General features: G+C 33.8%; 3 protein-coding genes across 6 annotated transcripts; 2 read left to right on the plus strand and 1 right to left on the minus strand.

Annotated features, from left to right (window-relative positions):
• Positions 1–1,108: 1,108 nt before the first annotated feature.
• LOC18055286 (zinc finger CCCH domain-containing protein 18) lies at positions 1,109–5,585 on the minus strand. Of its 2 annotated transcripts, none has more exons than XM_006452469.2 (8): positions 5,390–5,585; positions 3,473–4,406; positions 3,211–3,378; positions 2,950–3,129; positions 2,506–2,582; positions 1,997–2,167; positions 1,771–1,888; positions 1,109–1,578 (listed from the first exon to the last, which is right to left on the minus strand). In XM_006452469.2, exons 2-8 carry the CDS (start codon positions 4,384–4,386, stop codon positions 1,509–1,511), a joined length of 1,698 nt encoding a protein of 565 aa, XP_006452532.1. In that variant the 5' UTR covers positions 4,387–4,406; positions 5,390–5,585; the 3' UTR covers positions 1,109–1,508. The 2 variants fall into 2 exon arrangements, with proteins under 2 accessions (XP_006452532.1, XP_006452535.1); XM_006452472.2 differs by having other exon boundaries at positions 5,386–5,585.
• Positions 5,586–12,996: 7,411 nt separating this feature from the next.
• Positions 12,997–22,146, plus strand: LOC18054874 (protein transport protein Sec24-like At3g07100). 3 transcript variants are annotated; one of them, XM_024192442.1, is made up of 14 exons: positions 12,997–13,221; positions 13,976–15,120; positions 15,221–15,359; positions 15,970–16,160; positions 16,760–16,867; positions 16,974–17,177; positions 17,380–17,611; positions 18,762–18,911; positions 19,022–19,178; positions 19,781–19,908; positions 20,013–20,335; positions 20,432–20,620; positions 21,097–21,337; positions 21,860–22,146. In XM_024192442.1, the coding sequence occupies exons 2-13, from the start codon at positions 14,068–14,070 to the stop codon at positions 21,328–21,330; spliced, it is 3,108 nt and encodes a 1,035-aa protein (XP_024048210.1). In that variant the 5' UTR covers positions 12,997–13,221; positions 13,976–14,067; the 3' UTR covers positions 21,331–21,337; positions 21,860–22,146. The 3 variants fall into 3 exon arrangements, with proteins under 3 accessions (XP_024048210.1, XP_006452538.1, XP_006452540.1); XM_006452475.2 differs by having other exon boundaries at positions 12,998–13,221; positions 21,745–22,146; XM_006452477.2 differs by having other exon boundaries at positions 12,998–13,221; positions 14,011–15,120; positions 21,745–22,146.
• Positions 22,147–23,288: 1,142 nt separating this feature from the next.
• On the plus strand, positions 23,289–25,081 carry LOC18054875 (vacuolar protein 8). Its single transcript, XM_006452478.2, has one exon. The coding sequence runs from the start codon at positions 23,515–23,517 to the stop codon at positions 24,901–24,903; it is 1,389 nt and encodes a 462-aa protein (XP_006452541.1). The 5' UTR covers positions 23,289–23,514; the 3' UTR covers positions 24,904–25,081.
• The last annotated feature ends 244 nt before the right edge of the window (positions 25,082–25,325 follow it).

Raw genomic sequence — 25,325 nt, forward strand, 5'->3', positions numbered from 1 at the left:
TTTAAGTTACTTCTCTCTTTACGTGCCCAAAAGACAGGTCTGAATTGGTAATTTACTGTCATATTCTCTTTATCTTTTCGGAAAACAAATCTTTCTAGTCCTGTCTTTTTATTGTTCTGCACTATCTGGATCACATTTCCTTTTTTTCCAAATATGTTTACGAGACACGCCTTGAAGAAACCTTTATAGTTTAGTTGATGCGTTGGTTGCCAGGTCTCTCTCAGCTGCTCTTTTAACAGTCCATTATTATCTGAAAATCGTGATTTTACTGGTTGATGTTGTCAAATCAGCCAACAAGTTGAAGTTTTGGCAAGGTGGTGTCAATTTTACGGTCCGCTTATAAATGTGTAATCCAACAGGAAGGGATAATGAAAGAGACAAAGTTCAACGATGCGGGTCGTTTTTTTCCCCATGATGTTGATTTGATTACAAGTTCAAAACTTACTACGATGGTGACCTTTATATTTTTGTCACTTGTGGAAACACAATTGCACTTTGCTCGTGTCTTGTAACAAGTTTGATTTTGATGAGATATTGACCTGATGTCAGTACCATGCATTTGTTGATTGCCCCAACAAGCATCAGAACCACAAAAAATGAGGGTACAAGCTTGAGTCATCATTAGTCTTCAATCTCTCTATATATTCACATTCTGTCTGCGGATTAGGATCTTCATCTAAATTTTTTTGAGTTTCTAAAAAAATTATTTCATGTGCTTGTCCTGTGTATGGATAGAATCAACTTTCCTATTTTTTATTTCTTAACCACCAAGCACCATTAGAATTTTTCTTAGTATAAAATCAGATCACGAGAAAACCATAATCTCTTCAGATCCAAAGTTTCATGTCTTGGTTCTGATGCTCAACAAATGCATAAAACTCAATGTCCCCATTGTCCCCATATCACAGAAGATCGAAACTTCAATCTCACTGTTCTCTTTAATCTCAGCACTGTCATGTGTAAAAGCATTAACTGCTAAAACAAAAAGACAAAAACGAATATGCAATTTTAACTTAATATGAAAGCCAACGATGCCTCTATAAGAGAGTGAAAATTTACAGAAACTAGCAACAATTTATAAACAGAATAAACTGCTATCTACCCTTTTGTTAAAAGTTACTAGCATCTATTATTCAATGTTAACAGAGATTGTAAACATTTGAACTCATCCCAACACTACTCATACCCTAGTTCTTTCGTTCTACTAAAGACTATATTATCAAATCCTCTCTTCTAAACATTCCATAGCCTTCTTTCTGTGATTAATTTAAAAAAGGAAAAAAAAACCTGTAGAAAGACCTTCATGTAATCTAAGTATCATGTTCTTCTTTGCTACATCTTTCAACGTCCGAGGCTTCAAGTGTTATCTTCTAGAGCCTGTATGTACTTTGGAGAACTTTCCAGTGACAAACAAAGGGAAAAAAAAAAGAAGCTGTTTATGTATCAAACCGTAAGATGTTGCATTTGAGCCATAACTCTAACTCTATAGTTCTTCTGTGTTGCTGAACCTATGTGACAGTAGAAATGCCGCTAGCTATTGGATTAGCAAATGGGCTATCAGGGAGATTAAGACCTTCACTGCTAGGAAAAATTGAAAACGTCAGAATGCAAGGAAAAATTTGGAAGGAAAATTATTTGGAATGAGGATTGCAATGCAAACACTATTAAGTAAATCTTTACAAGAGGAAGTAGTCTTCAAGTTTGAAAGAAAGTGGGATGGGGAAAATATTTCGCTAATCATAAAAACGGAAATGTTAATTACTACCATACCTTTCCTGGTCAGTGTAATTGGTCTCCACATGCTTTACTCTATCACCAGTGGTTGAGCCGTTGTTCAAAACTCCAATCAGATAATCGATACGCTCTGCTGATGGAAAATTGAGACGGTCTGCATTGAGAACTAAAAACATATTAAAGGAGAAAAATGGATAAAGAAAAAGAAAACAAGAAAAATGTATACAGACTATTCAAATAAGCATTCAGAACAGTTGTAGACCTTCTGAGATTTTCAAGCCATCCATGTAGCCGCCAAAATATGGTGGATTGGGCATAGGTTTTCGGACTAATTGAAGCTCTGCAAGACGCCTCCTCTCAAGTTCAAAGGCCTGTTCCTGCTCTTCCAAAAGCTGCTTCCTGATAAACCTAGAAGTTTCGCATCCTCGTGAAACTGAGAGAAGAGATAGATGGCATAAGTGTGATTTCTGTAAAAACACGATTCATTCAAGAAACCAGTTGAATGAACAAAGAAGGCAACACCAAATGACTTAATCCACTTTTTTTAAATCACAAAAGTGGGGCAGAAATAATATTTAGATTAGTCATAAAAAATAAATTATTTTGTCCATGCCATTCAGAATGATAAAAATCCAGTCCTAAAATGAAAATTCAAATGAGATATGAAGAGAAGTGAGGTGCTTCGGTTCAATTTCAATACAAGACCGCCAAATAGTAGAAATCTGCTAAAGTTCCATTTCCAATCATCAAATTCTAAAAGAACCTACTTACATGAGTGAAGATCAGAATCCATATCAACATACTGCGGAGAAAAATACATTGGCGACTCCATTCTCTCTTGGTACTTCCTGCATTAACATAAAATTCCATATGAAGAAACAGGAGTTGTAGTAATCAATATTATTGAACAGTGAGCTACAACAACAAAATCTATGAAGCTGTCATTGGTAATGGCACACATGTAATGGTTGTAGCTTGTAAAGCCAGACGCACCAGTGGTTCAAAAATGCAGGAAATGAGAGATAAAAAGATAAAAAGCTGAGCTAAACAGTTTAAGTATGGGAGAAATATTTCTGCTGAATGATCAATAAATAATTATACCTATTGCACCACCAGTGCATAACTTGAGAAATATATAAATTTCACTTGGTTCTAAACTTTTTTTTCCCTGCATTTTATAAATTGCTAAAAGTTAAGATCAGAAATTATATTTACCTATCAACAAGCTTGGATTTCTCCCGGTAAGGTTTCACGAGAACCCGAGCCCCACAAACAAAATGAGGATTTCCCTTTGCCAAAATCATTTTCACAGTATCTGCACTGGCAAAGGTTACAAATCCAAACATCCGTTTCTGTTGGCATGGAATTCTTACATCGTCAACAGGTCCATAGGTGCTGCAGAGCAACCGCATCACAATAAGAGAAGAAAAAGTTTTAAGAGTGAAAATTAGATGTAACGAATTGCAAGAAAATTACTTGAAGTAGTTGGAGACATCATCTTCTGTAAAAGTGCTCTCAGCTGGAAAGGTTAGATATATCTGCCGGGATCCAGTAACAATTGGACCAGGATCACTTCGCTCATTCCGATTCTCCAAGTATTTTGGTGCATCTTCAGCCAAAATCACTGCATGTTGCCCATGAGGTCTGAAATTCATTGATGAAAAATGCATTTTAGACTCTGATACATAAAATTTTCATCGGACACAAATCACTGGATAGAATACAACACAGTACGCACCTGTCGATCAACCGGACACTGTTCTTCAGTCTAGCTAGAAGCTTGGTCAAACTGTAACCAGCTTTACCATGCCTCTGGCTCTCGGTAAGATAACCGCCTGCTTGAAGAACTTTCCCATACTTCTCATAATACAACATTGGCAGAGAAGCAATTGAAATAGGATTTCCTCTTCTTGCTTTCAGAAGCTCAATGATTTCCAACTCTAACTTCTCAAGTGACCCAGGTGAGAAAAGATGGTCATCATTAAAACCATCTGGTGAAGTTTGACCAAACATTTGAGTGAAGCTCTCAGAGACTAGTCCATGATAGTACCTACAGTTGCTTCCATGCTTACAGAAACCCTTATTGAAGTAGTGACATGTCTTCACAGGAAGTTCAGCATTAAGGCTTTGATATCGACGACCAGCTCTTGCACCTAAATTACTCAAAGCAGCATCAGAGTAGTAACAATCACTTGAAAATCCTGTATTCCCCAAATTGACATGCTCCATCTGATCCTCTAAACTCAAGAATTGAGTTTGACTTTGAAGTTCATTGATAGAATCCGAATATCCTAATGCCACGAAATCTGAGTTGTTCTTGTTAGTGACTTGGTGATCCCAGTAAGATGGGACTCTACAGCCTGCTGGTGACACTGGAGGCCTAGATGAAAAGGGATTGAACTGAAAGGAGACCTCATTCACAGGCGAGTTCATGGAAGGAGAAATTGGAGATGAAGCTGATTTCATAGCCAATTGCTGAAGCTCAGCTTTGGCCTTGTAAACAACTTCCTGAATTACCACATCAGGACTCATAGCCAGATGAATCATTTCTTGCTCTTGCAAGAGAAGGTACCCAATAATCTTTGTAACATTCTCTGGGTCCAATTTCTTGATTCTATTGAACACAATTCTTGTTGACTCTGAAAAATCCATGTTGCATTTACAGTATATGTCTAATCAACCAAAATAAAATTATTAGATTATTATACTACCATCAACAAGCAAAGTTTTTACAGAAGTGCTATATAACAATATAAAAATCTTAGAAATCACAACCAAAAAGTCGCAGAATCTAAGGCCTCATAAGTAAGAAAGAGTTGCAGATCTTCATACATAACTGAACCAAACAAAAGGGAAAAAAAAAAGTCATGTTTCTTAAGGATGAAGAAACTACCCTAGGAATCTACAATATATGAGACCAATAAAAGGGGAAAAATACCCACAAAATTTTCTCTTATATTTATTTCCATTTTCTTCTTTTCTATAAAAGGATATGTGTAAAGAAAAAGCTGCAATCATTGCAATAGAAGACCGCCAGTCTGGCAGAGCCTGAAATGAACCTTTTTCCTAAATCTGGAAAAATAATTGCAAATACATATTGAACTTTTGTTTCCAACCAAACACACAACAAAAATAATTGCAAATACACTTGCTGCAGAAATAAAAAAGAAATCTTTTGTTTCCAAACAAACACATAACTAAAAAAAAAAAACACAATACTTTATTTTTCCTCCTATGGTGGGATACAGTTTATACAGAGAAGAACAAAAAGCAAGCAACAAACAGAACAAAAAAGCACTTCCGAAGAAACTCTATAAAGACAAGAAAAAGCATTTATGCTAGAGAACGAAACCCCTTTGAAGTTTTTGAACTGCGACTCAAGCGTTGAAGAGTTGTAATTTCTCACAAACTTAACAACCCTTTTCCTCTCATAGTTAAAGGCCTGCAAATAGTTGTCAAAGACTGAAAAAAAAAATTCATATCTTGAGTCTTATTTGCAGAAACCTGCATGAAAAACACATCTTTTTGAACAAAAAGAAGTGCCTCTGAACAAGTCTCATCATACACGAAGAATATAAACACCTCACTCTCCGAAAAGAAAAGATAAACCATCATTAACTGACAAGAAAACTGAAGAGAGATCCAACATACCCACCAAATCTTTCTGTCTCAAGTTGCAGTTGCAAAAGCACTTAAGTCAGAAGTACTTTGTAACAAGGAAACACCATGTTTATTAAAAATCTATATCTATGTAGGTGTTTGCTTTTTTTCTCCCATGCTTTCAATTATCTGAAGAGGAAACATCATGTTAATTTCAGAAAGCAAACTGACAAGATCATGTTGCTTTTTAAAAGCAGACACTGCCCTTCACTTCGTTTGTAGAATAACCATTCAGTTTTTTATATAATCATTGAACGAAGAAACCCATTCTAATTTTAAATTTAAAAAAAAAAGGTAAAATATTTTGAAGGGGTTTAAATAATTGTATTTACTGCTCCTGTCAGTAAACACACCTATAGAGTTCATATTTTTGCTATTTTCTTTTTACTATTTTTAAAATATTACAGCTAGATTTTCCAATAATAAGAGATAATTAATTAAGGCAATATATTTTGCTTAATTTTGGAGTTTAGTGATAACTGTTTAAAACTGAAATGACATCATTAACCTTTTAAATTCAAGTACAAAAGTAACCAACAACCCGCTTTTTTTATTTTAAAAAAATTAATATAATTCGGAAAAAAACAATGTTCTAAATTTGAAACTTCGCACTACGCATTTGAGTAGATTTTTTCTTCTTTTTTTTTTGGGTTATTTGAGGAGATAATCCTGCTAAAATGTGCGCCGTTTGATCATCCTCGATTTTGACAATGAACAAGATCTCAAGGGGTGAGGAGGACAGACACATTGAAAGCATGCAAAAGCTCTGTCGAAGTATGCAACTTATTTTGTTTTGTGCACAAAGCTCAAATAAAGACAACAAAAAAAGACACTAATTTCATTGTATTTTTATTGGAAGAACGCCAATTTGATTAATATGATGGATTAAGCACCGTTAGATGACAAGCCCACTGGCATCATGCGGCCCCATTTTCTTTTATTTTTTTTCCTATTTGTTAGTGGGACCATATTTTTTTTTAAAGTTCATTTTTGTTCCCTTTTAAAATACAAGCATTTCTAAAAATAATTATAACTTATCAAATAATAAAATATTATATTCTACACATTATAATATTTAATTTAACTCAAATAGCAATGACATATTATTTAATTGAGGCGAATGATTTATTTATAAATTGTGCGTAAAATTTGTATCTCAATTTTGTAAGCTTATCAATCATTACTCATAATTGAGGTATCATCAATATTAAATATTCAAAAAAGAATTGTATTACTGGCTCGTAATGTTATTTATTTAATTTTTTAACTCGTTATTGTTATTTAAAAAAAAATTGAATGGTTAGATTCACAATCTAGTGATTTAGTTAAACGGCTTTAAATCAAATAAAAAATATTTGAAATATTATGAGATATTTTAATATTCCAACATTTCCCAGAAATAAAGTAATTTGTGAATGATTTTTATAATTATCCATACTTAAAAATGGGGAAAGTGAGAGGAGGATAAATTGGTAATTGGATAAGGTGTGTGGTCAACTATGGTAAATGAGAAGCTTACGTGGGAAGGAGGTGACCGGATCAACCGGCTCAATGGCTGGAGTTCTACCGGTCAAAGGATCTAAGGAGGGAGAGATTAAAGGGTAAGTGATGATATTTAAATTAATCAGATTTATAGATATGATTAGAGATGATTAAGCGGGGGATTCCGTTATGATTATCATTATCTCCGCCTCTTTATTAGGGCTTTTCTCTTTTAATTGTTTAGCTCTTCTCTAGTAAAATTTAGTTTTACTTAAAATACTAATCCCTTTAATTTTTTTATTATATAAAATATCATAGCTAATTATAAACATAGCTGTGTTCATGATTATTTTACTTAATTTGCACATGTTATATATAGTCCTATGAGTGTAGAATTTGATGTACTATAATTGAAACTCAATTTTAAAATATCTACTCAATAAAAAAAAAATTATTCTCGACACACATCGAAAATAAATTTAAATCCTAAATTATCCCCTCAGGAATGTTAAGTAGTTGGTATAGAGAATACCTCGATTAATTAAATTTAAATTAGTATTTTCGCTTATTCTAAGGTGGGTCTTTCTCAACTTTCTTCCAACTTCATAATGATTATCCCACCATAACTTTTGTCCATCAAGCTATGAAAACTATGACCATCATTGCATGAGGCAAAGGTAGATTCAATTAATTTAATTGAAGTTTTGTGAATAGTACAAATTATTAATTTCAAAATTGCTAGCATTTTAATGCTTTGTCTAGCAAACTTTATTGAAAGTAAAGCTTACTTACCATGGCAATGTCATGATTAATGTGATCGGTATCGTCTAAAATTCAAAATAAGAAGCTTATAATTAAATAATTTTTCACTATAGAGATAAGAGTGTAATGTAGTTATAATTGTCATGTCATTATCTTCATAATTTGAAGAAATAAGAAAAAAAGAATTTTTTTTTTATGGTGGGTCATAATGCAATCCATAGCCACCAAATTAAACTAATCCATGTTTCTTTCTTTCTTGTCTCTTTCATTATAATATCTCATTTGTTTTAAAGTAGGTCCGTTTTTTTCTTCATGCATGTAAAGCAATTATTAATTATAAAATTGAGTATATGTTTTTTATTTATTTATTTTTCTTTTTTTGAAAGATATCATATTGTATTAAATCAAAAGAGAATGGTACATGTGAGAGTGATTAAAAATATCGGAAATCAAAAGTTTTGTACTTTTGAATCGGTCTCATGCATAATCAATGAGGCTAGTCTTAAGTCTTATTTAGTCATAAGTCTTAAGTCTTTTTAAATTATAATTATAGTAATACACACACATATATACACAGATGAAGTAAAAGTTATTATGTAGTGAGTATGGTTTTTAAATAATAATTTTGATAAAGATAGTAAAGATATAAATGTTTTCATCTACAAGTGATGTATAAAAACAACTTAGGACTTGTTAAATGTTTGAAGTCTGAAACTTTATTAATTTCATGTTTTTTTAAAAAAATTTGTTTGTTTGTTTTTTGTAATTTATGTATGATTTTTAGATATTTACATCTGAATAAAAAAAAAAAGTAAACTTTGTGACTTTTATCTTAATAAAGAAAGATCTGAATAAGAAGTAAATATTATATTCTAAATTTTTTTTATTAAATATATTTATTTCCTAAAGTATAAAATCTTTTTTTATTTACAAATATATAAATGTCCAATAACTATGTTTAAGATTATATATATATGAATGATAATATGAAGAGTTGAAGACAAACAAGATGTCATTTATTCATATATTAAAAAAACAAAAGTAAACATGTCATTCAAACATTTATATTTAGACCCATTTAAACTTAAGAAAAATTCAGTCCCATTTTGATTTCAAACAAAAAACAAATAGTACTCTAAGTTTCCAAACTATAGTGGTCAATGTTAATTACAACTACCCAACCTTAATACTAAACCAGATCTTAGTTAATTCTAATTGAGAATTCATCACGTTAAAGAATTAAAATTAAGTTATTGCTTTGTTGTCTTAAATATTTTATAATTTCATTATTTGGTAGGTAAAACTTATGAGGAAACGTTAAATTGCATATTTTAGCATTATTCGGCCTCCATCAATCTTATTTAAAAGAGTGTGAATATTTTGAATTCGAAAAAAGAACAATTTAAATGAATGAAGATGTTTTGAATATTAAATAACGTGATTGCGCCTACCCTTGTTGTTTTTCATCCAAAATAATTAATAATTAAAAAAAAAAAAAGAGCCATCAGCAATTAAAAATGCTTTAATGGCTGTCATTGTTGTAGATTATATACTATATTTGCATAATCAGTCCCTTTCAGTGGATAGTATAAAATCCATCCAAGACAGCGAAGTAGCTATTCATTCTAACTTTAAGAAGCTTACCGTCTCAATCAAGTTAATGAGCGGCTATTTTTCATCTCTCGACACACATACTTTACTTATTGTTTATTCGCATGTTCATAAACCCTAATTTGTTGTCATTATATTTGATTCATTGCTCCCCTCCATACGAGGGGAAATGTGTTTGAGTTTGTCTTTATAAATAGAAGGTTAACTTCGTATGTATTTAGTTTAATTTTCAAAGATATGTTCGGTAGACAAATGTATGAATTCAGATTGTCGAAACATATATCATAATAGTATTTACATGAATTTAGACTCTTCATAAATTCAAGTTATGTTATAATCATATGGTTTTAGATTTTCAACAGTTATCCTTCTATAATCATAGTTGTATGAAGTTAGACTTCGGATAGATTCTTGATTGTAATATATTTGTTAGTAAATTGTAATATAATAATTTAAGAATATTAAACTCAAAAAAAAAAAGTACTTGTCTCTTTGTATGGGCAAATAGTACGTGTTCTATATTATTGTAGTTGTATTTATTTTATTTTGGTAATGTCACACTTCCTTAATTTAAAGTAACGAGATATTCATTTATTGAGTGGAATGATGAAATAGTTTAATAATTATTTACATAGGTTATAAAATTTCACCATCTAGCCAATCAAACCGGGATTACAAGATACAATAACAAATCTATAGAATATATTAAGATCAATTTTGAATCAATTTATTAATTAATCCGAGCACAACGGAGCATGTATGCAAGCATGGTCCTATTTTCGAAAATTGTCAAGATCAATCCTTTTTGTGCTTAGCTAATGAATGGCTAGCATTTGCGTCACATTTTTCACCTCATCATTGTTGGCTTTCCGGGCAACATATGGTGCATGCCATGTCGAAGATATAACCCAAAAAGTTAGCCCCCCAAGAAAAAAAAAATAAAATTGGTTGATACCAAATTAATCTTTCACATCTTTGATGTCACAGAATTTTTCAATAATAATAGTTTTTCATGTCTCAATTAACCCACGTAAGAATTTCTTCAACACTTGCACAATAAAATTTATTGATAATATATTTGTTATTTTTAAACACTCAATCGTTTTTTCTTTGATGTCTATATGATTATTGGACGAAGGTAAGAGTGGACTAACCCGGGCTACAGCCCGGGTAAGCTTTTTTTTTTTTTTAAAGAAAAAGTTAAGTATAATTTATAAATTTAACTTTATTAATACTTATAAAAAAATAAAAATAAATCTAATAGCCCACCCCATAAAACAATGCTAGCCTCGCCACTATTTTCTTTCGCACAACGAAAAATCATTATCTCATAAATCATAGTATACGAAACTCATCCTTAAATCATCGCATTTATATTGTATAACATCCATATTTATTATTTCTTATAAATGTCACTTTTGATATTAAATACTTCTAAAACTATCAATAAAATTCAATAACTACTTTACGTAGACTTTTAATTAGTTATAGTATCCGGTTGGGTTGGCACCCAATAACATATCCCATTTGGTAAATGGTTGATACCAAGTTGTACACCATGTTAAGTTGAGTGAATTAAATGAACAGCTATGCTTAAGTCCACAAATTGATATCAAATGAATTGTCATTTAAATAATAATAATAATAATAATAATAATAAAAAGAAAGAAAAGAACTTGTATTTGGCTAAACATGAACCTAATCTTATGATAAGACCTCAATGTTGTGCCGGCGTGCATATTTGCTATTGCAATTACGATTGAAACTACTTTGTATCATAACGTCGAGTCAAAAATCTCGTCATGCCTAATACTTTGAGAAGAGTTGTGAAGATTTTATTTTCCTGTTTGTTAAAGGAGATCTATTCTATCTTAATGACATTTAAATTTATGTTTTCTTGTTTTAAGTAGATTACATTAATATGTGCTCTAGAGATCGTATAGTGTGCCATAAATATAAACAACGACATACATTTTTTTTATTTTCAAGTCAATATTTTGACGGCATTAATTGCGTTGGGCTAATTAAAGTTGATTCATTTAGACTTCTAATTGTAATATTAACAAAATTGTATATAATATTCAAAAAGATAAAAAAAAAAAAAAGACATAAGAGTATTATTCAAAAGATGTAATCTACGAACACAGATTAAAATCACTCTTAGAATATATATATTCTTGTTTTTTTTTTTAAATACTAAATTCATTTCGTTTAGATAAACTCATTTTATCGACAATTTTAACTTTTATCAATCGTTTGAGTGTCCAATGGGCGAAAAATCTTTTTGGGCTAGGCCCGATAAAATATTTACAGCAACTCTATTCTTTATGGAGGTAGCTTTCAACCCCACTCAAATTTATTCTTCCAAAAATGCCTCATTTTAAAATATTAAGATAATTCTAATAACACCCATCTAATTCCAAAAATGCCATCTGTAAGGAAGTAGAATGTTGAGGGGGAGCAATGAATCATGTATCAAACCCCCCCACACATACATGCGCGCACACGCACACGCAAACGTGTGCGCACACACACGCACACGCACGCGCACGCGCGTACACACACACACACAAGTATGATCACAAAATCTGGGGTTTCACAAGTATTTTAGAAGGAGGTCAAAAGCACTATTCTATTTATAATCAAGGTTAAAAATGTAATAACAATCAAGGGGCTTTCTCTGATTTGGAAGAGGGATTTTATAAGGAAATTTAAGGGGCATTAAAAGTTCAGCTTATCTTGATGATTCCCATCGGGCTTGAGTTCTTATTCAGGCCCACCTTATCAGTTATTAACATTTATAATTTTTTCGAGGGGGGTTGAAGTTTAGGAGGTTATGGTTTTTTAAAATAACGTTTAGCAGCTTAAATCAAATGAAAAGTTGGATTTAGCTTTAAAATAATAATAATAATAATAAATTTATGGATTCCCAAATGCTGATTTCTAAATATATGAAAAATATTTCTTATAAGTTTATAAATCGTCAAATTGCTCCCACCTTAACTCAAAATTAATACATTGAATATTATCACAATTAATATTATTCTTTATGGGAGAGACTATTTTAACTCAAATCTTTTACTTAAAATTTTAACATAAATTTTAAACCATTGACTTTAAGCAATTCAACGATAAATATTAAAAGTCAAAATAGTGGTTCATGGTGATTATTCATCCACAATTAGATTTTTTAAAATCAATGATTTAAGATTTGCCTAAAGAATTTAATCTAGAATAATCTAACCCACTTTCTACAACCAAAATGTTTTAAGAATATTATTATAGATTCAAGCTCGTTCTACAAACTATTTTGTTCTACAATTATCCACAATCATAATACTTCTATGCAATCACGAGAGAAATTATATGCTTTTTTCCCCTAAGCATAGGGATTAATATTTACCTCCTATTTAAACTTCAATTGTGTAAAAATGATTTGACACAATTCAGGCAAACTCTTTTAAGGCAATAATAATAATAACACTCTCCATACAAGAAATATTATTTTTCAGTAACACTTTCCCAACACATTGTGGTATTTGGTTTTTGACAAAAATATTAACATTAAAAAAAGTATGTGACAAAATTATATTATTGTACAATGGTAACCGATATCAATTGAAGCTAGTAGAAAGAAGAAATAATAAAAATAATTAAAAAAAGGGTTACAAAAACTAAATGGGCCGGATCCAGTACGAATCCGAACCGTGCTTCATGCCTTCATCATTGTTTGTCGCTTATTATTTAATTTAATTTTTTAATTTTTCTAAATTCATCTTCTACTTTGTTTCTGTGTCCTTGTTTTGGATCTAAAGTTCTCAAACAAAGACTAGGAATCCTTGCAATAACAGTACTCCTTCGATCCAATCACCAGCCTTCTCTCTTAATCAACGCTTAATTTGGAGATTTTTCGCCCATTCTTCATCTGGGTCCTCTGTCTAATTTTCGTTGCGTGAAATAATTTTTGATCAGGTAAATGTTGAAATATTTAGCGCTTCTTCTATGCTTCAGCTTGTTTGATCGATGTGTATGGTGATTTTTGTGATTGTTTGTTATTAATTTGTCTTTTTTAATGTTAAATTTGCTTTGTTGAATTTAATCGACTGTGGGGTATCTATAAATTTATGTGAGATTGTGTTACTAAGAGAAGCTGGCATCTGGGTATTTCTTGTCATTACTATTGTGATTGAATTTGTGTTGGTGAGAGGAACTGGTGACTGGGATCCGTTGGTTTGTGTTGAGTGAACTGTGTATTTGAGAGAATTTAGGCAACTGGGTGCCGATGATTAGGCACTGGGCAAGTAGGTTTTATGTTACGTTCATTCAAATAAGTTTGCATTGAGGTGCTGGTTTCGAATCAGTTGGTGTAGTTTAGCTGCTATCGAATTCTTGAAACATTACCCTCTCATTGTTTCTGAACATATAATATCCTCTGTTTCTAGGGTTGGATATTAGGACTTTTGCCACAAGCTTTTGCTGGATGTTTTCTTTGTAAAGTTGTCATTATGGCACAAGTTTCATTGTTAATGTGCAGCTATGCTTATCCCTTTTTCTGTTGACTATTTAATAAATATATTGTTCAAGCTTTTCATCTTTTACTTTCTTGGTTAATAACTGTGATGCATGAGTCGTATGCAGTATTTAGTATCTGATTAGGGATCAGATTTACTTGTACTCCCTCATTATTCCATTTTCTTTGTGTTATGTTTTAATACTATTATTTTAGCGTGGATGCAATTGTTGTATTGCTTATTTTGGCAGGTTTAGATCATGGAAGCTTAATTTCGTGGCAATTAGGTCAAGTTATTTCAATCAACGATGGGGACAGAAAATCCGGGTCGTTCAAGTTTTCCTGCTAGACCTTCTGCTTCGCCTTTTGCCTCTGCTCCTCCAACTGTGACACCATTCTCATCAGCTGGTCCTGTGGTTGGATCTGAAGCCTCTAGTTTTAGACCTGCTCCACCAGCTTCTCCGCAGACTGCTGCACCTTTTATGTCAGCTGCAGCTGGGGTTGGGTCAGATAGCTCTGGTTTTAGACCTTCTACACCACAAACAAGGTTTAATGATCCATCTGTCTCTTCTTCACCTATTACGTATGTCCCACCTACTAGTGGACCTTTTCAACGATTTCCAACACCGCAATTTCCCCCAGTGGCCCAAGCTCCTCCAGTACGTGGTCCACCTGTGGGACTGCCACCAGTTTCCCATCCTATAGGTCAAGTTCCAAACCCTCCAGTTCCACTTCGTGCGCAGCCACCTCCAGTGCCGATGGGATCTCCAGTCCAAAGAGCCAATTTTGCACCATCCGGCGTGAATGTTCCTCAACCTTTGTCAGATTCCTCATTCTCAGCTTCCAGGCCTAATTCTCCCCCAGATTCATCTTATCCTTTTGCAAGACCCACTCCACAGCAACCTTTGCCTGGATATGTGACTACTCAGCCAAATGCGGTTTCCCAAGGGCCAACTATGCCGTCTTCTTTTCCTTCTCATCCAAGAAGCTATGTACCTCCCCCACCAACATCAGCTTCCTCTTTTCCTGCTCATCAGGGAGGTTATGTTCCACCAGGTGTTCAGTCGCAACATTCAGGGCCTCCTGTTGGTGTCATCCAAGGTTTGGCAGAAGATTTCAGTTCTCTCTCTTTTGGGTCTATTCCCGGATCAATTGAGCCTGGGATTGATTTGAAATCACTGCCAAGGCCATTGGATGGTGATGTGGAACCAAATTCTTTAGCTGAGACATACCCCTTGAATTGCCATTCCAGATATCTACGTCTTACTACTTCAGCAATACCAAACTCTCAGTCTTTGGTTTCAAGGTGGCATTTGCCTCTTGGAGCAGTTGTTTGTCCTCTTGCTGAACCTCCTGGGGGGGTTAGTGTCTCTTCAATTGAACTAGTTGAATTGGTAGTAGCTAAACATTTATTACAGAATTTATTCATGTTTCATTAATTGTGACTCTTCTTCTCTTCAGGAGGAAGTTCCAATAGTTAATTTTGCTTCAACTGGGATTATTCGCTGCAGAAGATGTCGCACATATGTGAACCCATATGTGACGTTTACAGATGCTGGGCGAAAGTGGCGCTGCAACATCTGTGCTTTGCTTAATGATGGTAAGCCTCAAAATTTTATAGAATCAAAGATCTGATCTGAAATGAAAAAAGTGGCTTTGTTAATTCTGTTAGCCACTATTTTGATTTTTAGTTTGATTACAAAACTTTCTTTGATGTGTATGGCCTTCATATACTCAATGCTTTCTAGTTAAATATAATTGATGATTCTATCTAATATTTTTGGTTGAATATTGTAAGATGAGTAAGCTCCTAATGATGAATTATGGGATAGAGTTTTGTTATTGACTTGGATTTGTTTGTGAAACCTATTTTGTAATCTTTTCATTTGCTCTGTAGAGGATGCAACCCAATTTGTAGCAACTAATTGAGATTCTCTTTTGCTATGTCATAGTGTGATGCATTTTATTTGATGTTTGATAGTCACTCTCCTTTGTAGAACATGATTTTACTGTCTTTGCTGGTTACCTTTTTGTTGTATGCTTTATCTTTATAATGGAACACAGTTGACTTGCGGCTTTTATCTTTATTAATTGTTTTCAGTTGCAAGTTTACTCAATTTGGCAGAAAATGATTGTTCTTTGGTATATTTTTTTACCATATCTTTTTTGGTCCAGGTAGATGCTAATTGACTTCATATTTTTGTGTTCAGTTCCTGGTGACTACTTTGCTCATTTGGATGCCACTGGCAGAAGAATTGATATAGATCAGCGACCTGAGCTTACAAAGGGTAGTGTGGAGTTTGTTGCTCCAACGGAGTATATGGTGCGGCCTCCAATGCCGCCCTTATACTTTTTTCTCATTGATGTATCCATTTCTGCAATTAGAAGTGGAATGCTTGAGGTAAGGACTTGGAGCTTCGGATGCCCAAATATTACCATAAGATTTTGGGTTCTTTTTTTCTGATATATGGTTGTCGTGAATCTTATCTTGCAATGTTTGTATGACATTAGCACAGGTTATTTCTCCATCAGTTTTATGCATTCAAATATGACAGCCATAGATCGACTTAGAAATTAGGTTCTTAAAGTGCTCATCCATTTGCATAATATCTAATAGATTCCTTGGCTTTGACCAAAGATTATTTTATAGTTGCGCCCTCTGCAAGGTGTACAATGGTACAATGGATAAGATTGCGTCAATTGGGTTGCTTTGACCACTTCCTTCACTGAAAATGTAAGACTTGCAAGTATGTCTCTGTGCCTTGTCTGAGGTGGTAAGTAGGTGGGTGAGGTTTTGGTCAACTTTTGGGTCCATTACTGCCTTGTGGTGGTGGTGTTTCTGGTAGGAGGAGTGGGGATTTTTTTTTTTGTGTGGGGGGGGTGTTGTGGTGATAAAGTGGTGGTCTAATTGAGTTCTTCATTTTTTTGAGTGAAATTTATTGGACTTTTGTAATAGTCGATTGAACATGAATTGACGTTGACTCTTGGAACTGTTATCAGGTTGTTGCTCAAACTATCAAGTCATGTTTGGATGAGCTGCCTGGCTTCCCCAGAACTCAGATTGGGTTTATAACTTTTGACAGCACAATACATTTTTATAATATGAAGGCAAGCAACTTGTTACAATGAATTTTTTTTATTATCCTTTTTTGGGTAATACTTCAATCTTTCTCCTAATTACATGCTAAAATTACTTGTGATTTTTCCTTTGCAGTCGTCTTTGACACAACCTCAAATGATGGTCATTTCTGATCTAGATGATATATTTGTTCCATTGCCAGATGATCTCCTTGTCAACTTGTCTGAATCTAGAAGTGTGGTGGACACTTTATTAGATAGCTTACCCTCCATGTTTCAAGACAATATGAATGTAGAATCCGCTTTTGGTCCAGCTCTTAAAGCAGCATTCATGGTCATGGTTTGTATATTTCTCCCTATCTTGTCTCTTTGAATTTTTACAATTGATGAAGTAGTTTGTTTTGGTTTTCCTCTAAGATTTTACCAGTAATTTCCTTTCCACCAAAATGTGGTAGTTGATCCATTTCTTTTGTCATTTTAATCTTGTTGGGTGACTTGGTTATCCATTTCCTTTGTATTATTTCTCTCTTTGCCCCCCGCAGAGTCGACTAGGAGGAAAGCTACTTATTTTCCAGAACTCACTGCCTTCTCTTGGTGTCGGTTGTTTAAAGTTACGGGGTGATGATCTTCGTGTATATGGAACTGACAAAGAACATTCATTAAGAATACCTGAAGATCCATTCTATAAGCAAATGGCTGCTGATTTGACCAAGTTCCAGATAGCTGTGAATGTGTATGCATTCAGTGATAAATACACTGATATAGCCTCCCTAGGTATGTGGCTGTTGTTCCAAGTAATATGGCTTCAAGTATAAAATATGATGTTAGTTTTTTAGTTTTTATCTTGGTAATTCTTGATGTTTGTCTTTGTTGTGCTGTGTGTTTCTCCATCTTGTACTTCTGTTTCGAAGCACCGAATTGTGCTATGATGGCCTATTTTTTCAATTGATTGTATGGAATGAGATAAAAAGAAGAACCTTGACGAGTTTATAGTGGAGACTTCTTTCACATCTATGGTCAAAGTGAAAGTTTGTGCTTCTCTGTAGGCATGATAACTATGGATTCCAGTGATGTGCCGTTCATTTTTATCCTTCACGACTGGGAAGCAGAAAATTGTATCTGTTGTTTAACTGTTTTTCTGTGCATCCGTATAATTCGTTGCGGTTTCTGTCCTTATGCTTGGGGGAATCTGTTGGGTGACCATATATAGCTGCACATTTAATCGTTTTCTGCCTACATACTTAGTTTGGGCAGATATTAATAAGTTTCTTTTGGCTTCTATTCGCAACTTGTCAGCAATTTGTAAATATTTTCCGACCAATACTAGGACACTTTTTTCCCTATTCCCTGCCTTCCAAAACAAAATTTGTTCATGATGGGCCGGTATTATTTTAGCTTTTCTCTTGTGATGTTTCAAAAACTTTTGGAGATAATTCTGATTAGTCCCTATTAAGGATTTTCCATGTGGTATCTATATCTACTACCAGAATAATGGGGCATAATGGTTTTTGGATCCTGCTAAAGAGATCTGCTTTGCATATGTATATGTATTTCTTTTATCTTGAGCCTTTGAGTGTCGATTTTAATCCAATTGTCTAAATGTTTGTGAGATTTTTGTAATGCAGATTATTTTCTGTTTTCTCTTGACTAATTTCCTTTAAACCAATTTTAGTGAAAAGCATACAAACATGAATGTCTTCTGACGCGAATGATTGATTTTGTAGATTAGAAGTTAGATGAAAATGCAAAATTCTTATCATTGGATTATGTTGTCATTTGCTTTCTGGAAAAGAAATCCCTTTAGCAATGCTTTCTAAAACCTCTTTCAACTTCCTATTTCATTTGGATGCAGAAAAGTGTGACCTATTAAAAAACAAGAGATTTTGAGAATTTGACATGTTTCAGTAATCTCATTTTTATACAGGTACTTTAGCAAAATATACTGGAGGTCAGGTTTATTATTATCCAAGCTTCCAGTCCACCACTCATGGAGAGAGGCTGAGGCATGAGTTATCACGAGATCTTACAAGAGAAACTGCTTGGGAAGCGGTCATGCGTATAAGATGTGGAAAAGGTGTGCACAGTTTTGCTCAAAGATAGCCTGTACTATTTAATTGAAGATGCATGTATACATGATGATTTCTGGTTACTAGGCAAAGCTGATTCTTTTTGTTGTGCTTCTAGGGGTTCGCTTTACGAATTATCATGGCAACTTTATGCTAAGATCCACCGATTTGTTGGCACTCCCAGCTGTAGATTGTGACAAAGCATTTGCAATGCAGTTATCTCTGGAAGAGACATTGCTGACAACTCAGACTGTATATTTCCAAGTTGCTTTGCTGTATCCTTTACAAGACATTACTGACAATTATGAGTTTGCTTGTTTAATATCTTTTCATTGCATACTTTTTAAAGCCTGAAAAGCATATTATGTTCCACACACAAAAATCTGCTGGTTAATTTCCGTGTCATTTGTTTGCATAACTGTAGTTTTTGAGGGAAGTGAGAAATTAGTGTCCAACTGTTGAGATTCTTCTGCACAAATCATTGCTGGTTTCTCCTTTATGGTTATATTCTGTTTTATACAATCCATTCCTGAAACTCTTATACCAGGGCTAGTTCTGCTAAGGTGAATAAAAACTCAATTCTCCTTTTGTTTGAACAGTCAGGAGACTACGATTTTATTATTTCATGCTCTTGCTATTTGGCATATTGATTTATCTATTTTTTGTTAGGCATCGGTTCTCTTGTTTTTTTCTTCTATATTCTTTAAGACATTTATTCTTTCCTGTGGCCATCCCTCTCATTCTCCTGCCTTCACTTCATCTAGTCAGTGATGTCAGTTTTGCTCAATATATTTATCTTGTCTATCAATATTCGTAAGGTAATAATATTTTTGGTGATAAAATTGTGCAAGTCCTTGTGTTCTTTAACAATAAAAAGATACACTGCATCTTGTGGAGAGAGGCGTATCCGGGTACATACCTTAGCGGCTCCAGTTGTTTCAAACCTTAGTGACATGTACCAGCAAGCTGACACTGGTGCTATTGTTTCAGTGTTTAGTAGGTTAGGTATGTGATCTACACCTTTATGCTGGAATTTCTTGTTTAATCAATTTTATTTTGTGATTAGTTCTTGATTTTTTTTTCTGTTGATAAAATGAAATAATTTACAGCAATTGAGAAAACCTTGTCACATAAGCTGGAAGATGCACGAAATGCTGTGCAGCTAAGGCTCGTCAAAGCTCTGAAGGAATACCGAAATCTTTATGCTGTGCAGCATCGCTTGGGGTCCAGGATGATATATCCAGAATCTCTGAAGTTTTTGCCATTGTATTGTTTAGCTATTTGTAAATCAACACCCATCCGAGGAGGGTATGCTGATGTTACACTGGATGAACGCTGTGCAGCAGGTTACACGATGATGGCATTGCCTGTTAAGAAGTTATTGAAGCTTTTATACCCCTGCTTGATTCGAGTTGATGAACATCTCTTGAAGGTAAAAATTCTTTGCAGTTTGCACATTTGAAGATTTTATAGTAGTCATGAACATTGTTCAAAGCTTTAATTGTTTGTCTGCATTTGATACATGCAGCCATCTGCTCAACTTGATGAGTATAAAAACATCATGAAGAGATTACCACTAGTAGCAGAAAGCTTAGATTCTAGAGGACTTTATATATTTGATGACGGTTTCCGTTTTGTTTTGTGGTTCGGTAGAATGCTCTCTCCTGATATAGCTATGAATTTGCTTGGCTCAGAGTTTGCAGCTGAGTTATCAAAGGTATGTTATGTCTTTGGTGTCCACAGATTGTTTCCAAGAATTTCTGACTATTACATGTTCAAATTTCATTTGCTAGAATTATCTTCTGTTTGGAAAGGATACCAACATTGATGTTGGTCTTCATCACAGATGGTCTGTTGTGGAGGAGGGTCTTATTATTGAAAAAAACTTGACTTTGAGTGTCAATGTGAAAAATAACTGAAAATTGGGGGTTTTTTTTTTTTTTTTAATGTTGGTTATGGTTATTTTTAAAAATAAGATATGATGATATCAAAGTCAGAGAAAAGTGGAACTGTACTTGTTTCTAATTCATTTATTGTGATGGTTTTTTGTTTTCTTTGTATTACCTTTTGAGGGCTCAATGTTTTTTGAATGTTTATCTTGAGAATACTCACTTTTTCCAGTTTCTCCTAGATGCTACACGATGTGGCTGTAATGAACTCACCTGGTATTGTTTCTTTGTTAATGAGAATCAGGTTATGCTTAGAGAGCAAGATAATGAAATGTCAAGGAAGCTATTGGGGATCCTGAAGAAGCTTAGAGAGCAAGATCCTTCCTATTATCAGCTGTGTCAACTTGTAAGACAAGGTGAACAGCCCAGAGAAGGTTTCCTTCTTCTTGCAAACCTTGTTGAGGACCAGATCGGGGGCTCCAATGGTTATGCAGATTGGATTATGCAGATTCATCGCCAAGTACTGCAAAACCCATAATATACAGGTAAAAACTTCTAATTTTGGTTTATTAATTTAGCCGAATTGGCTGATGCTTTAAAAGTTGTTGCCCTTTGGTACATGCTATGTGATATTTTTCTATTGGATGAGTTAGATATACAGGCTAGTATAGTTGTTACAGACAAGTTCTTATGTGAAGTTGAGGCTTTTCACTTGTATTGTTTAAGGTATTGGTTCTACAATAGCCGTATACAATGATTACTTTTGATAAAGTTAAAGTTTACGTGGAATATCAATTTTTTTTTAATTCAATCAACTTAAGGCTTTGAAGTGACCAAGCATGCAAATATTAGTATATCTTGTACTAGAATGAATGTGTTTTTGGAGATTCATTTTGATGGCATTATTCACTTAGTCTCAAGTTTTAAGTTTTCTTTTTTGGTCATCATGTAGGTGAAAAATGAGGCTATGAAGTGCTTCGTTTGCTTTATCCTGCTAAATTTGAAAAATTATTTGGCAACATTTATGTTGTAAAAGAATTCCCACAGATCTTGCTTAAATGCCGCGGAGGATTATCAGTAGATTGTTCTGTGCTCTTCATCGACGAGTGATCAGATGTTATGTTCAACGGCATAAATAAAAATTTGATTTCAGATACTCATTCCCTACAAAATGTGGATGGTTGAGTTAATGATATTGATCACCAGACAGATTTTCAGAGAACATTATGCTGGTTTACTATGAGCTTCAATAACTAGGGGAGATGTACTTTTTAGTGATACATTGTTTTGAAAGCAGTTTTCATTTGGAAACCCAACAGATTACAATTTTATGTGATAGCTTAAATTATTGTCAGCAATTTTTTTATCTGTCATACTTGGAGAACGTTTTAGGCATTTGTTTGTTTAGTGAGGAGGTGTGTCCAACTTGCTTGGCATTGTTAATTAATACTCAATTTTGGTCTAATATTTGAAGCAAGTTTTGTTTCTGCTTTTCTGGGTTTCGAATGGGGTTTACTTTTGATAAAGAGTGAGTCCTTTTTACTATCTTGTGTCTGCAATAATAAGAAGAAAGTTGGTAACTGTTTATATGGCCGGCGGTTAAAAAGTGTTTGGATATAGTAGCAGCACTTTCCATAATCGCAGTCTTGCTTTAAATAGACCACGTTTCTACCTGTTGGAGCCATTTCAAATTTTAAAGCAAGTTCAGAACATGAGAGAAAAGAACCATTTATAAAGTGATTAATACTAAATTTTTCGAATTAAAAAGATTCTTATTTAGAAACTAAAAGATAACTCAAAATTGAGAAATCTATTGGCGTCAACTTGGCGGCAACAAGTTTTTTATTTTATTTTATTTTATTAAAATAAGAGTTTAAATTTTTAAAAAATATAAATTTCAATGCATTAAAATACATTGGAGTGTATATTTTTTCTTTTATTTTATTAAAATAAAATAAAGGTTCTTTTATTAAAAATTACTTTGGTGGTTGCAATGTACAATTATTGTACAAACAACAATATGTAACTAACTCACCATGAACCTCATCTCAACCCTCTAATCCCAAAGTAAATTTATGGGGTAAGTTTGTCATTAATTTAAAATTTGAGTCAACTTTATAAATAGTTTAATTTTTATTTACTCTTGTGTAAGTGATTGAGGCAGAGTTACTAAATTAAAGTGAACTCTCTATCATTCCTTTTATTTTTATTTCTTTTACGTTAATCTCTATCATTTCTCTTGTTGTATTGTATGTAAACTGATGGTATTTTTTTTTTTTGGGGGGGGGGGTGATTAGGAATAAACTGATGCTTGTCTAATACAAAGGTAACCATACCATTTTCTTTCTTGTTTACCATGGCCCTTAGGAATTACTTTTTATTGTTTCATCTTTCTAATATTCTAAAAACTTAAAGGGGCTCAGCGAAAGTTTCCAGAAATAACTTGAGTAAAATAAAATAAGAAAAATAGAGTAACTACTCTGCGGTTCGGTGCTCTGCTTCAAACCTTAAATCAAAGGAAATTCTTTCGTCCCATCTCATCAAAGAGCATCACTTACCAAATTCCTTTTTCGTTACGAATCTTGTTTGTCATCCAAAAAATCAAATTTTTCTTTCTAAAAGTCTTTCCTTTACGTTTATTACTGTCTATATTTTCCTCTTCTCGTTGTGGAATTTTTAAGTTTCATAATTGGGATTGAGAATCTTGTATCTTCGACGAACGATGGGTAACCCAGATACAAACTGGGAAGAGGCGTTTAATCGTTTTGAGCAAGCCGTAGTTTCTGGGAGTGAAGCTTTGCAGGTAAAGGCTATCACGAAGCTTGCCCGTGTCTCTAAATTTGCCCCACAAGATATATTAGCAGCCACTATTCCAATCCTTGCGAGGCTTCTTGGTGAAAATAACTTTTCAGGTAATTTGACTCGTTCCATCCAACAAGCAGCTGCTTATTGCTTAAAACAAATTGCTTCTCAAGCTGATGGCGCGTTGGCTACTGAGATAGGCCAATCTGGTGTTATAAATTCTGTATTGAGGTTGTTTCCACAATCTGATGATAGTTTGAGAACTATTTTAGTAAAATGTTTAAGGGTTTTTGTCACATTTGGAAATGAAAATAGGGTGATTGTAGCTAGGAATGGCGGGTTGGAGATTGTTATTGATTTGTTGAATTCATGTAATGATGGTACTAGGAGGTATTTGTTAGAAATTTTGAGTGCATTGGCATTGTTGAGAGAGGTTAGGAGGATTCTTATTTGTTTAGGCGGTTTAAGATATCTTGTAGAGGCGGTTAGTTTTGGTAGTATGGTTTCTAGAGAAAGAGCTTGTCAGGCTATAGGGTTACTTGCGGTTACTGGGCGTGCTAGACGTTTGCTTGTTGAGTTGGGTGTGATTCCGGGTCTTGTGGAGTTGTTTCATATTGGAGATTGGACGACAAAGTTGGTTGCTGGTAACACTCTTGGCGTGGTAGCGGCTCATGTTGAGTATATTACGCCAGTTGCTGAAGCGGGGGCGATTCCTTTATATGCTGAGCTACTTCAAGGACCTGATTCTACTGGTAAAGAAATTTCTGAAGATGTGTTTTGTATATTAGCTGTTTCTGAAGCGAATGCAAATGCAATTGCTGAACACTTGGTGAGGATTCTTAGAGAAGGTGACAATGAAGCAAATGCTGCTGCTGCTGATGTTTTGTGGGATCTTGCAGGTTACAAGCATTCAGTACCTGTTATTAGAAACTCGGGTGCAATCCCGATCCTAGTTAATCTTTTGAGAGGTGAAAATGATGAGGTTAGGGAAAAGGTATCTGGAGCTATTGCCCAATTAAGTTATAATGAGGCAGACCGAGTAGCACTTGCTGATGCAGGGGCAGTGCCAATTATGATAGAGTTGTTGCATGATGAGTCAGAAGAGCTGAGGGATAATGCTGCAGAGTCACTTATAAATTTTTCTGAAGATCCACTACAGCACGAGAGAATATCTGAAGCAATTGGCATTCCGTCATTTCAGAGTATGCAAAGTAGGCTTACTAGAATTCGTGCTTCTGATGACCTGATGGCTAGGTCCATGAGAAGGATGAGCATCGAGCAACTCACTTGGGACCCAGATCTTGTGTGATTGTTTTCTTGGTACCTCTTGAGTCTTGAATCTCTGCACTTTTTGAAATGTGTGCAGATGAAATTCTTTATCCCTTTGGGCCATTTTGTATCTGTGTTTGATAGTTTGGACTGAGTAATTCATCTGCATATTGCTATTTGAGTTGCTGAAGGGATTGCCGTTTGCATCATTTGTCAATTAAAAGGTAGCATGTGAGATGGATTTAATTCTTTTGTATATGTCTTCCATAATGCTATATATTGATAAGAAAACTATTTGTATTAAAAAATAATTGATTTCATATTACCAATTGACTTTCTTTTTATTCAAACAGACATCTTGTAGTAAGTAATTTCTCCTTGTCACTTTGCTGAACTTGGTTATAGGTACTGTATGAGGCATTACTATGTAAGGTATTCTTAGGTAATGAATTAACTCATAAT

Source organism: Citrus clementina, unplaced genomic scaffold (assembly GCF_000493195.1).
Source record: "Citrus clementina cultivar Clemenules unplaced genomic scaffold, Citrus_clementina_v1.0 scaffold_1, whole genome shotgun sequence".
Taxonomy (NCBI): domain Eukaryota; kingdom Viridiplantae; phylum Streptophyta; class Magnoliopsida; order Sapindales; family Rutaceae; genus Citrus; species Citrus x clementina.